This window comes from Mirounga angustirostris, unplaced genomic scaffold (genome assembly GCF_029215605.1).
Source record: "Mirounga angustirostris isolate CCGP_5_RB_7025 unplaced genomic scaffold, mMirAng1.0.hap1 SCAF_1, whole genome shotgun sequence".
Classification (NCBI taxonomy): domain Eukaryota; kingdom Metazoa; phylum Chordata; class Mammalia; order Carnivora; family Phocidae; genus Mirounga; species Mirounga angustirostris.
The window spans coordinates 53,571,783-53,585,457 of record NW_026991709.1 but is presented as its reverse complement, the minus strand read 5'-3'; the positions used below and the strand labels follow the sequence as shown (position 1 = coordinate 53,585,457).

The window sequence follows — 13,675 nt, the reverse complement described above, 5'->3', positions numbered from 1 at the left end:
TAAAATCAAGAAGGATGGAGGTAGTTGTCAGTCTGCATTGTATAGCAGAGCCTTAGTTCTTCAACTTGAGTGGGTAGTGGAATCCCTGGAGGTCTTGTTAAAACAGAGACTGTTGGGTCCCATTCCCAGAGTTGCCAATCCCGCAGGTCTGGAGAGGGCCTTGAGAATTAATTTCTGACAAATTTCCAGGTGATGCGGATACTGCTGATCTGAAGATCACACTCTGAGATCCACCACTGTAACGCAACCATGTTCTTTTACACCATGTTGATTGGGCAACGGCTACAGATACTCGAGGACAAATCACTGACTTTATCAAATTCGGTATTTTTAAAGTCTCTTCAGTTTAAATTAAGTATTGCAAATGCATTTAATTAACCATCGATTATCTTCAAACAAAACGGTACAGTGGAACAATCTTAAAGTCATAGCTATCTGATTTGGAAATACATTAGAGATTATTATTGGGAGTGAAGGCTATAGATTTAGCTTCCTCACTCTGTACACAATTATCAACAACGATTTGCATTTTTGGGGAGTATTTATTTAGCATTCTGAATCTAAGAAGCTATAGAAAAACCAAGGCATAAAAAGTATACTATGTAGGTTGAGGAAGTAATTATAGTTTCCCTTCAGAAAAGAATAACTTTTGATTCCGCTACTAAATTATAAAACTCAAGCCAAGAGCTGCAAAAAAAGATAAATAAGAAAAGATCCTGGACCGAGAAGCTTACTGTTTGGAGAGGGAAGAAAGAAAAGCGAATGAATTAAAAAGCAGTATGATGACGATTACAAGGAACCAGTGTGATAACAAAGCACTAGTGGATGGGTGAGAGTACACTGAAGTCTCCCTAGAAAATGTGTTGTCTGAGCTAAATTCTGAAAGATGAATCAGAATGTGTCAGGCAGTCAATGGGAAGATACAGAAAACTAAAAAGGATTAAGGCTCTATGACTACTAATTGATATACAGTTCAGTAGCACTGGTGTATCTAACATGAGAACAGGGACCCAGGACATGAGGTTGTAGAAGTAGGTATGGACATACTTTATGAAGAATGTGCTTTGTCTTATTAAAAAAAAACCCATGCATTTAATGCTATGAGTAGTTGCAGACTGTAAAAAAAAAAAAAAATCTTGAGGGGAACAACATAGGTTATCATATTTTACCAGAGATTATTTATTTTGCCAAATATGGGCATCAAAAAAAAAATGTTTTCGGGGTGCCTGGGAGGCTCAGTCAGTTGAGCGTCCGACTCTTGGTTTTGGCTCAGGTCGTGATCTTAGGGTCATGGGATTGAGCCCCGAGTTAGGCTCCCTGCTCAGTGTGGAGTCTGAGTAAGACTCTCTCTCCCTCTCTCTCTCAGCCCCTTCCCTCTACTCTAAAATAAATAAATAAATCTATAAAAAAAAAAAAAAGTGGCAGGATTCCTTCATACACAACAGTGAATGCTTTTTCTCAAATGAGAGAAATTAGATCAGGTGGAGAGCGGAAAGATTAGTATCGGGTCGGCTAAATTTGAGGTGGTTCTCAGCAGAGACATCTTGGTTGCAATAACGAACTGAGGTATGAATACAAAGGAGGCAAGACTCTAGGAAAGTGGATGGGATCACCAAGTGGGACTGAGAAAGAAGGGAGTCCAATCACCTCGTTCTTGAACTCTGTAACTGTTGACCGGGCCACTGATAGGGACCAGGCACTGTTCTAGGTGGTGCAGGTAGAGCCCTGAGCCTATGCATTCTCTGCCCTCATGAAGCAGGAAAGCGGCACGGCCAGCCTTCCGTTTTGAAAGGATCCTTCTGGCTGCTCTGCTGAGAACAGACTGTGGAAGGGCAAGAGCAGAGCACAGTGATCTGCACCAGAAATGGTGGTGGCCTAGATCAAGGAGCTGGTGGTGACCTTGCTGAGGAGGAGTCAAGCTGAGATCCCATGCAGTAGGCACGGCTGAGAATCTGCTGATGGACAGATATGAGACTTGAGCAAAAGAGAAGAGACCCGACTTCTGGTCTGACCAACCCGAAAACCAGGGGTCCCCACTTCCTGAGGTGAGGAAGACGCAGGACGATGGGCTTCAAAGCTGAGTTCCTCTGTTTAATATAGAAGTTCAAACTGAGTTCTGATCTGAGATCTAAGTGGATATGTAAAGTAAATAGTCCAAATCATGAGTGCAGCGTTTAAGAAAAAGGTCCAGGATGGCAAGAGAAATTAAGAAGCCCAGGGAACACCAATACTTGAGGGCAGAACAATGGAGGGGCATCAACTGAAAGAAGGTAGGATGGTGCGGCTGGGAGAGAAACAGAAATCCTGGGACAGACAGAGGAGTGTGTGCTGCAGGAGGAGTGAAGCAGAGGACCGCCCCAAGGACCACGGGACCGAGCGGCACCACTGTGTCAGAACGATCAAATCTGGATAAACCTGGCAGTTTCCTCAAACAGAATTAATAACACTGTTTCTCTGGAAAGGAAAGGAGGAAGAAAAGACAGGCAAGAAGTGAAGTAAGCGTGCAGGTGAGTAGAGGAAGCTGAAGGAGTCACTTCTGGCGGCCTCTGTTTTCTCTGTAAAAGAGGAGAAAAAGTTCAGTGAGAGAGACTGTAAAGGGTATCCGGGTAAGATGTCTGAGAAACAGGAAAAACAGAAAACATGGTTTCCTGGAAGCTGACCTAAGCCTAGAACAAAAGACTGAATGGATGTCAAAGGCCTGAAGAATACTAAAGACATGTTTATAAAAGTTGCAGTGACACAAAATATGTATTCATTGATTCTTCTAATGACCATAGATCTATTCAAAACCAGGCACCATTCTAGATTCCAACAAGAGGAGGACACGAGGGGCAAGACTTTGCTCTTCCTAAGCTTATATTCTAGTCTGGCAAGACAGACATACACAAGGTAAATGGTAAATGTCAGGAAGGAACTCCCTGGACACAGAATGCGTCGGGTGGGAGGGACACCTGCCATGAGAAGGTCCCATCTCTTGGGGAGGTAGTCCTCAACTTGAGAGCTGAATGGGGAGGAAAGGAGGACCAGCTATGCCAAGACTGAGAGGAACGTGTGACTTTCTAAATAAGAGCTGGCTGCTCAAGCATGAGGCTAGAGAAGGGGACGTGGAGGACTGAATGACAAAGGAGGCTTGGTGGGGGTGAAAACTGCCAGATGCCATGCAGGTGGCAGATACAAGGGCTTGAGCAGCTCTGAGGCTGTCTGCGGAGGCAGGGCTAGACTGAAGTGGAGACAGAAGCCAGAGCTGCAAACGGGGTGGATGCCAGGTGAGCATTAACAAACTTTATGAATACCCCCATCTCCACTGCATTGGAGTATTACCGTTTTACCTGAAAATCATTAGTTAATTGACAGAAAGACTACTGAAGAAGGATCTGATTCTGTCTCAACTACTAGAAGTACAGATACTTCAGGAGTCATCATTATCTGGAATAAAAAGGTAAACTGAATAGTTGAATAGGATTCAAGTTACACAGACTTTTAGAAATGCATCCTTCTCACCATCCATGATCACGGTCATTTCTGGCATGAATACTCAAAACTTCTATATTAAACAGAGGAATTACCTTATCAATATCCTCTTCTTCGTCTTCCTCTTCCTCCTCTTCTGAAAAGTCCAGCAGTTTCTTTGCTAGCAGTGGGTGCCACTGAAGACACTTTCGTTTTGGTCGTTTTCCAGCCCTTTCTCCTTCTGCTGAATGATCCTTATTTCTGTTACTGCCTTTCATTACTGTGACCTGTGGTAAGGAAAAAAAAAGGGAGAGAAACAGAGAGAAATCAAAGTAAATCTGATTAAAATTTGTTTATTTAGCTTCCTTGGCTTTAATTGGATTATAGTTTTAATGACTAAAGTATCTACCAGCTCAGGCATTTACTGGATTCAGTACGAATTCTAAGTACATAATCAAACATTCATTTTACTTGGCTAAATGGAGCTAATAAAATTTGCCTTTTATGAAATCTACTTCCTTCCACTCCATAACTTCAGAACTCAAAACCCAAATAGACCAACAGGAGGATTACAAGTTACAGTCACCTGTTCGCATTTACTCAGGGTAGGGTTTCTTAAAGTGGTGCATCAGAAGAATCTGAAAAGACAGCGCCCAGAGATGAGGTGGTCCCAGAGGTGGCCCTCCATACATTCTCCGATGGCTCCTCTTTTATTAAAACAATTTACGTGACTTTTGCACTCTACGCTATGATAAATCTGAGCTTGGAGCATTATTAAGTAAAATGAATACTTTGTAAGAATCAAATGTTTTAGATTTAAAATAAACCATTTCACAAGATGACACACCACTTTTAAAAACTAGCAGTGTGCAGCCTCCAAGGACCCAGCGCGTGAAGTCACCGTAGGTCACTTAGCGAGATGAGAGCCCTCTGTACCCATCTGTGACATAAGTCACAAATACTTTTGCACCTCTCCATTATGTGGGCACCAAAATCCAGTAACAAAGTTTTTCTCCTGAGGCTTTTTGCTGTTTCTCTTCCCGAAAGGTGGCTGGCTGAAATAGCTTAAGAGGTAGCCAGCCTATGGATGTGATAAAATCTTTCAGAAGCCCATAATTCTAAGTTACTTTTCGGTGACTTAACTTTTTCTCAATGATAAAAACAATACACATTTGTATTTTATAAAGGTGAAAATAGCACAAATTGAGGTTTGTATTCTCCATCACACCAGCCCCACAGTCCAGAGGTAAACTATACATGTCTGTTTCTCATATGCATTCTCCCAGCTTTTTCCTAGTTTAATAGTTCTCATCCATTCATTTTAAGTAACAATATACAAATCATTGTACATACATACTCATGCAAACATTCAAATGATGTTATCGATTTAAATGGCTCACGCTGACAGTTATAAACATAAACACAGTTGCTGAAATCACAGAACAGTAGCCTTTTGGGTCAGTGTATTGCAAAGTGGTATCAATAAATTTGTTATGCCATGCTGCTAAAACTGGGATTTCATAAAGTTTCTAGATGCATCTAGTTCGGAAGCCTTTAAAACAATACGGCACAGGCAAATTTATCCTCTGTCCTTCACAGTTTATGGATTTTGAGTCATGTGTAGGCCTTCTTCATTTCAAAATTTTAAAAAATTACTAACAACTCCTTCTAGAACTTTCATGACTTCACTACAAAAAAGAATTCTAATATTTGATCAACCTGTAATTCAGGAGATAAGGATTCTGATAAAGGAGATATGGGTCTACTTTATCCTTTTTTCCCCAAATAACTAGCCAAATTCTGTCAACACTCTTTATTAAATAATCCAGCTTTCTCCCACTCCTTTGAAATGTCACTTTTATCCTACACTAAATTACTATATGTGTATAAATCTATTTCTGAATTCTCTTCTGTTAATAATCATGCCCCTCTAAACCTGTTTGCCTATCCTTTGACCAATTTAAAAATATCCTTAGGGACTATATCATTCTGTGCCTTTTTTAATATACAAATATACCAGTAAACATAGCCATTTAGAAATTTTAATTTGCATAGATCATGCTCATCTAAGTCAATACACCTTGACTGTTCCCATTTTGTAATAACCATTGAATATTCCAAAATAAAAGTGTACTGCAATATACTCAATCATTTCATTATTGATAAATATTCAGATTATTTGTGCTGCAGTAAAATCTTCATTTTAATAAAAAAAATTTAAATCTTCATTTTGATAAAAATCCTCACCAATTTATTAAATGCTATGACTAGTCAAAGGAAGGAGGGAGAGCAAAGAAAAACATGTTCCCATGGTCTTTTTAGCAAGAAACTTCTGCTGAATATCTGAAATAATTATATGATTCGTGTGGCTGCCTCAAAAGTATAAAAAGTTACTGAAAACTCTATATGGAATTAGTTATCTGGTATGCTCTTAATAAAGGAACAAAGATTTCTTGTGAACTGATAGATCATTTAACAATTCTCATTCTATCTACAAATAAAACTTGGCACAAGCAACCCAATTTCCAAAAATACCAATGCTATACAGAGAAGAGGAAACGGTTATTTTTGTGGCTTATTAATCACTTCAGGATGAGCTGCATGAGTGGCAATTAAACCCATATGGGGGTCCCAATATTTTATGAGATAAAACATTTTTTATAGCCTTTTCTTTTCCACTTAAAAAAAGTCCCTTTGACATTTCTTATTAAGGCTGATTTAGTGCTTATGAACTCCTTTAATTTTTGTCTGGGAAACTTTATCTTTCCTTCAGTTCTTGCCAGGTAGGTTATTCTTGGTTCTAGGTTTTTTCCTTTCAACCTTTGAATCTATCATGCCACTCCCTTTCTGGCCTGCAAACTATTCTGCTAAAAAATCAGCTGATGGTCTTATAGGGGTACCCTCCTATGTAACTAGTTACTTTTCTTTTGCTGCTTTTAAGATACTCTTTATCTTTAATTTTTGACATTTTAATTATGATGTGTGGACCTCTTTGAATGCATCTGGTCTGGGGCTCTCTGTGATTCCTAGACCTAGGTATCTGTTTCCTTTTCCAGGTTGGTGAAGTTTGCAGCTATTATTTCTTCAAATAAGTTTTCTGGCTCTTTCTTTCTCTCTTCTCCTCTGGGACCCCTGTAAGGGGAATGTTAGTATGCCTGATATTGTCCCAAAGGTCCCTTAAACCATCCTTATTTTTTTTAATTCTTTTTTTTTTTTGCTGTTCAGCTGGGGTGACTTCCACTAACTTGTCTTTCAGATCACTGATCCATTCTTCTGCATCATCTAATCTGCTATTGATTCCCTCCAGTGTATTTTTTAATTCAGTTATTGTATTCAGCTCTGATTGGTTCTTTTTTATATTTTCTTTCTCTTTGTTGAAGTTCTCACTGGGCTCACTCACTCTTCTGCCAAGTTTGGTGAACATCTTTATGACTATTACTTTGAACTATTATTTACCAGGCACACTGCTTATCTCTGTTTCATTTAGTTCTTTCTGAGGTTTTGTATTTCATTCGGAGCATATACATTTGCCTGACTTTCTGTGTGTGTTTGTATGTACTGGTAGGTCAGCTAAGTCTCCTGGTCTTAAAGGAGTGGCCGTATATAGAGAGTTTCCTGTGGGGCCCAGAAGCACAATACCCCCTGGTCACCAGGACCAAGTGTTCCAGGGGTGTCCCCTGAGTGGGCTGTGTATACCCTCCTGACTATAGTGGCTAGGCTGTGATAGCTGCTCGTGCACTGGCAGAAGGGGCTGGCCCCCAGCCTGGCTGGCTGCAATGCCCTGCCATGACTACTGCGGTGGCACTAGTGGGTGGGCCTGGACCCCAGTACAGCTGGTGAGAAACCTGGCCACAGCTGTGTCGGTGGGCAGGGCCAGCCCCTCGTGTGGCTGGCTGTGAGGCCTGGCCAAGACTGCTGCAGTCATGCCGGTGGGTGGGACTGCCTGTCTCCTTCATGGGGGGGGGGGGGGGTGATCCATGCCGAGGCTGCACACTGGGCGCAGCAGGGCAGGGGATAGGACACAGTAAGAGGTCTCTGCCAAGGCCTTTTGCTGAGTGCAGTGAGGTAGATCCACTGGAGGGGTGGACGGTGCTAGTCCTGGACAAGGTTTCTTGCTGGGACAGGAGCTGCCTGGGGGTGAGGGGAGAATGGGAGCCACGTTGCAGGGTTGCCAGTCCCAGCCAAGGCTTCTCAGCAGGGCAGGAGCTGCTTTGGAGGGATGCCTGCTGGGGTGAGTCTGCAGAGGAATGCAGGGGGCTAGGGGGTGAATAGTGCAGCAAGGTAAGATGGAGAATATCAGAAATGGCTCCCACAAGCGACAGAGCAGCTAGGTAGAAGGAAAGAAAAATGGCACCCTCCAGTGCTTCCATTCCTGGTGAAATTTCCTATGGATCCCCACCGCTCTGGCACACACCCTAAAAGTAGTCAACAAATATCCTTCAGGGATGGCCCTGGTACTTTCCAAACCGTTGCCTCTCTGCTGGGTCTTGGAGCAAGTGAGTTTGTGCATGAGCTCTTTAACAGGAGAGTCCCAGTTTTCTATAGCCCTCCCCTCACCTATTGTTAAGCCCCACTGACTTTCAAAGCCAGATATTATGAGGGCTTATCTTCCTAGGGCAGGTGCCCAGGGTGGGTGGCTGCCCAGGGTGGGGATGGATCTCCTCGCCCCTCAGGGAGAATCTCTGTGTTGGTGCTATCTCTACTGTGTCCCTGCCCCGCCTCTCCTTCTCAGTTTGGACATTTCCTTTATATCTGTAGTTGTGGAAGAGCTGCTAGTCTTCAGAGAGAGATGTTCCATATACAGTTGTACTTTGGGTGTGTCGTGGGAGGAGGTCAGCTCAGAAGCATCCTACTCCATCCATGTGATCCTATCCTTGTTTAGGTAATGCGTTTTTTAAATAGCAAAAGAAATCAACGGGAAACTATAAGCGGCTATATCAACTGGAGAGGTCAAAGTGATTGCCAGTGCCTGGAGAAAAATATATCTTTTAGTCTCAAGGATTTTGATCATGCTATTTAAGTATGTGTGAATGTGTTTAAGTATATGTGCCTTTGTGCATGTGTTTAAAATTTTAATATTCAAAGAGAAAACAGAATATCAAGAATAAAATTATTGAATGGTATATGTATGTGGCTTTGGGGTTCAGAATAATCACATTCACATGTGATTTCTTTCCAATGTAGCTGACATGCCATTACAGATACTGTATGTCTTTGCTGATAATCCCCAAATTAATCTCTCCTTCCCCAGAAATCCACTAGACTTTGTATTGCTAATGACACCATATTTTCCCTTAAATTACAATTATTTGGGTACATCCTACCTCCCTTACTAAGCCTTTTCTTTATAATCCAAGACTGTTTACCTTTATACGCTCAGAAGCATCCTTGCTCACCAGAAGAACATCAAGATCGGTTAGTTGTGAGGGTTGTTACAAGCAACCATATGAACCAGCCCCCTCGCACTAAATAATGGTGATGTTTTTATACACTCGAATGGCTTCAAAATGAACCCCCATCTCTCTCATTTCCCTGAATTCAGATATTCTTTCCTGAGTGGGAAACAAAGGGGGGGCTGAAAACTATGTGCAACTGTGACACACAGGCCAAGGTGGCATGTGGTGCGTGAGAACCATCGGGCCCCCTGAGCTGTTGAAGAAATAAGACCAACATCCCCAGCACTGTACTTAGAACAAATTAAGAGTGAAAGAAATATTTTTATCATAAATTAAAGATGAAAAAGTGCACAAGTGAATTGGACATAATATATTTTGGACAGGAAAAGTATAACTGATGTATTGACTACGAAAAACCTCAAACTATAAACTGATACTTTAATAATTTATAGTTATCTAATTACTTTTTAATTCCTTACAGGTCAGTTTTCAAACTGTTGAAAGCAAGCAAGAATCAGGGGAAACGATGCTCCTAATTATCACTCAGAAGTAATGAGAAAACCAGAAAGAATGAAAGAAAAGATGAAGAAAAAGACGAAGCAAAGAAGGCAGACTTTTTGAGACTTAAGCCTATGACTCCTCTTATTTCAACAATAAGGAGGAGGGAAGACTGTTAAGTTTTGATAGTCACAGAGGCCTACACTTGTGATTATTTTGCCACTAAAAGCCCCATATATTATGAAGTTTGGCTTCTTGTCCTTGACCAAGAGCAAATTAAGCTAACAATCTATACGAAATAAATGAAACAACTGGCAGACTTTATTCAAAAGGGGTCATCCATTCTGCACTGCAACTCCAGAAAAACTGAAATCAGGTTATTTACCTGTCAGTGGACTCTACTTGAAAGACTCAATATCATCAAATTATGCCGCTGAGATTGTCAAACAATAGAAGCTGAAGGTCCCTATCCAAAATACTGAACATGTATTTATCTTGTAACAACAAACCAATCCATGTGGGCCTTTCCTATGCCAGGATTAGTGACTCTAATTAGATAATCATTGTTCTGAACTAAATACAAGTCAACTTGGTGATAAACTGGAAAAAACTTCATTTAACTGTATTCTTCGAAAGTAAGCCCATTCATGAAGACTTTATTGAGGTCAAACTTCATGAGAAGTTTCAAGAAGAAATATCACAGAAGAAACAGTACAAACCGAACACCACACTTAAAATTATGCAGCCTGGCAGGCCTCATTTAGAATCCCTCGTCCACCGCTAACTACTCCTTGTAAAGTTATTAATCTTGATGATCTTTCCTCCTATGTTAAAACAGTAACAGCTCTACGTTGAGAACACTTTATACATATAATACCCAGCATAGAATCTGGTGCCCAGAAAGTTCTCATTCCGTGTTGGTAAATCCTCCCTTTTCCCATGAGCTTTTTAGAGGGAGTATGGGTTTTAACTGGTAGCATCTGTTGCTTAAACTCAGCCGAAGATGCTGTTCAAAAGAGAACACATGTCTCCCATTTAACCACGGTCCATGTGCTTCCCAGACGATAGAATCCCCAGACTCAGAAACTGAAAGAGAAAGATGGAAAGTTTCCTTTCCTTTGTCTGAGTGATACACAGTAGGAAACAGTTCCTTGGCACCGCCATAAATTTTGTGAATAAGATCCCCTCAGTCTTTCTATCATCTTGTCTTACAACGTTGGCAATCAGTACACTTCAGTCTTTAAAACATTGTGTGAATTTAATGCTGCCACAGGGGTATTTTAAGCTGTTTCCTAAATGTCCAATAAAATCCCATCCAAATCATATTAATGGAACTTCAGACCCAGTGAGACAGGGGAAGGTAATAGAGGCCCATGAAATCTCACCGTTAGACACATTCGAACCACAAGGAAGGCCTCTCCTGGGTCCCACTAAGACTGCAACACTTCACCATTTTCTCAAGTCTACAGAGAAGAGGAAAAACCTCCCAAAGGAACCGTGACAAAGCGGTAGCTCTAGAGTTCCACACAAATTAGACTGACCTGCTTAAAATCTTCCTTCCAGGGAGTCCTGCTGCTTTCAAGACACACCTTGCTTCTACCTTCCCACGGGGGTTCTGCTGACAGAGCGACTGGTAAATACCCCGGCTCTGAAGCCTTGCCACCCTAACATTTTCCCATATTCCGTAGAAGTTCTCATCCTCCAAGGGCCAGGTCACATATGCCTTCCTCTCTAAAGCTTTCTATAGAAACCTTAAATAAAAATTCATCACTTTGTGCTCTTTGACCCTTCTTGATCTTATTAGGTCAAGCACTATCAGTGTTTTACAATAAGTTTTATCTGTGTCAACCCCTCCTCCCCTGAAAACAAACAAACAAAAACAAAAACAAAAAAAACCCCAGGCTGCAAATGTCTAGAGGGAAGATGCCATGGTTTCTTCCTTTTCTGTCCTAGGGGGTAGCCCTGAGCCTTGTACACGGCAGGTCTTGTCACTTCATCACCTAACACTTAACCACATATAACAACTTCCCAGAATGATGTGTTCCTATGGATAATTTTTAAAACAATAGTAATACGGAGCTAATATTCATTAAATAGTATTTGCTATGTCCTTGATATTCATTATCTCATTTGATCCTCATAAGAACCCTCTGAGGCAGGTGCTACTATAAATCCCAGTTGAAGAAGCTGAGGGTTAAGTAACTTGCCTAGGGTCACATAGTGAGCAGCAGAAAAGCTTGCACTAGAACCGGGAGGCCTAACTCAAGAGTCCAAAGGCTTACGGAGGAAAGAGGGATCTAAGGTAAATCCTTTGGGCATGCCCATTAGCTGTTTGTTCTATGCGCCATGGAAATACCAAAAGGGAGCACTGAGGGGCTGGAAAGTGAACACTGTCAGGGTTCACAGCAGAAAAGCAAGTGCATATCGCGGATCCGGGTGACAAATTAGATTAACTCTAAAATTCTTTGAAGATAAAAGCCTTACATGTGCTAATCTTTATTATTTATTGTAATTCTAATGATAATTCTAAACTGTAGACAGATTAAATGAAAAACATCTCACTCAATAAAGTAATACTCTCCATTCTAGAAGCAATTCACTCTATTCATGCAAAGAGTGTCTTTAAATGCACCCTTTATTGAAAAGCAGTAGCTCTTCAGGTTGAAATTTTAACTCTGTCAAGATGTTATCTATATGTTCTTCATGAATACTAATAAGGCAGCCACTATTCAAAGAAGGGCTTAGCTGTACTGGTAGTTCTGGTCCCTGTGCCCTTACCTCATGAAGGAATATGTATTTTAAGATCTCAAATACTTAAGCTCCCTGACATTTAATCTTAGGAGAGCTTAATTTAACATGGTTCTCAAAATGCATGCTGCTCTAGGCTACAGAGAGAGACAATAGCTATCTCGAGAGAGATAAAGCACCAAGACAAGGGGTGGCGTAGGGAGAAAAAGCTATTTACATACAGAATTCAGTAACAGGCTAGGACATGTTCCCCACCATGTCCCTCAAAAAGCCCACCTCTCTGTTTTCCTATAATTTTATGTTGATGTTTACATTCTTAATCAGAAAGTCACCAAATTCCTATTTTTCAACAGGCCTAGCATAACGAATTTGCCTTCTTTTAGTTTCTAAATTAACAAAGTTTTTTTTTTTTTTTAAATATGTACTTATTACATGGTTAGGGCATAATTATCACACTGACAAAAACCTAAAGCACAAGAGGACAAGCTCATGGGAGTCTCTTCCTCAGTTATTCTCAGTGCAGCTGACCGCATATTTATTGATCCCCTGGTGAGCTATGCATTGTGAGAGTTTCGTGTGCATGCAGCCTTACCTCCCATTCAGCTCACCACCCGCCTCTGCTTCCCGGCCAGCAGGTATCTGTCCTGTCCGCCACAGCTGCCCTGTGCTTGTGCTTCTGCCCTCCCAGGCCTGCACACTGTACCCTACACCCCCACTCTCACTTCTCCACAAGCCTCTCTGAACTCCCATTCCTAAAAAGCTTCCTTTACTTGCTCCAGCTCATATCTCTTTCCTTCCAAAGCACCTTTTTCATCACCCACGTTTAATGGCTGTGCCATATTTTTTGACACTTGACTGTACAACAATTAACATTTTTCTGTACAATGTACACATAATAATTTCATGTGAATTCTTCCCCCAAAGACCCTTGAAGGTAATGAACATGCCAGATGCTTTTTTCTGGATCCGTCAGAGCAAACGTCCCCATGCTAGACAGGGAGTAGATGCTCAGAGAATACGTGAAGAAGCAAAGACAGAAACAATACTTTCATGCTTCCTAATTATCCTTGTCTTTATGCTGTTTTGCTAAAAGGCAGGAGAGATATAAGACGTGAAAAGGAAATAGGCAGAGAAGGAAAAATAAGAACCTAGGAAAGGTTGTTCAGAAGGGAAAGGGAGAGAACAGAAACAGGCAAATTGACAAGGAGATGTAACAGATGTAACGAAATCAAAGTCACCACCAAACAGCCGTCCATACTAGTCCGAACACATGTTCTAATAGCTTTATTTCCATTTCTGGCTAGTTGTCAATGACTCTCATGACTCTCTCAAAACAGCAGGTCCTAGTACCTTCAGTTCACCACTCTCTGCACTAAACCCCAGCTCTGAACTCGTCCAACCATGTTTCTTCTCTAGGTCTGCCCCAGGGTGCTGGCTGCTCCCCGGGTCTGACGCTTCCACACACACTTTCCAATCCCAGATTGATCTTCAGGCTCGTGAGCAATCCTTTCTCACTTGTCTTATCCAGTCTTACCCAACCCACAGTTCCCATTACGAATTCTCAGGTTCTCCTCAACCCCTAC

The 13,675-nt window shown here is 41.4% G+C and overlaps 1 protein-coding gene across 13 annotated transcripts in view; it reads right to left on the bottom strand.

The window, feature by feature from the left end:
* BBX (BBX high mobility group box domain containing) overlaps positions 1-13,675 on the bottom strand; it is a 277,804-nt gene that overhangs the window by 98,708 nt on the left and 165,421 nt on the right. For all 13 annotated transcript variants that reach the window (XM_045902813.2, XM_054504155.2, XM_054504154.2 and 10 more), the window contains one exon: positions 3,567-3,737. In XM_045902813.2, coding sequence (XP_045758769.1) covers positions 3,567-3,728 — 162 coding nt within the window. In that variant the 5' untranslated portion in view covers positions 3,729-3,737. The remainder of the gene's footprint in view (positions 1-3,566; positions 3,738-13,675) is intronic.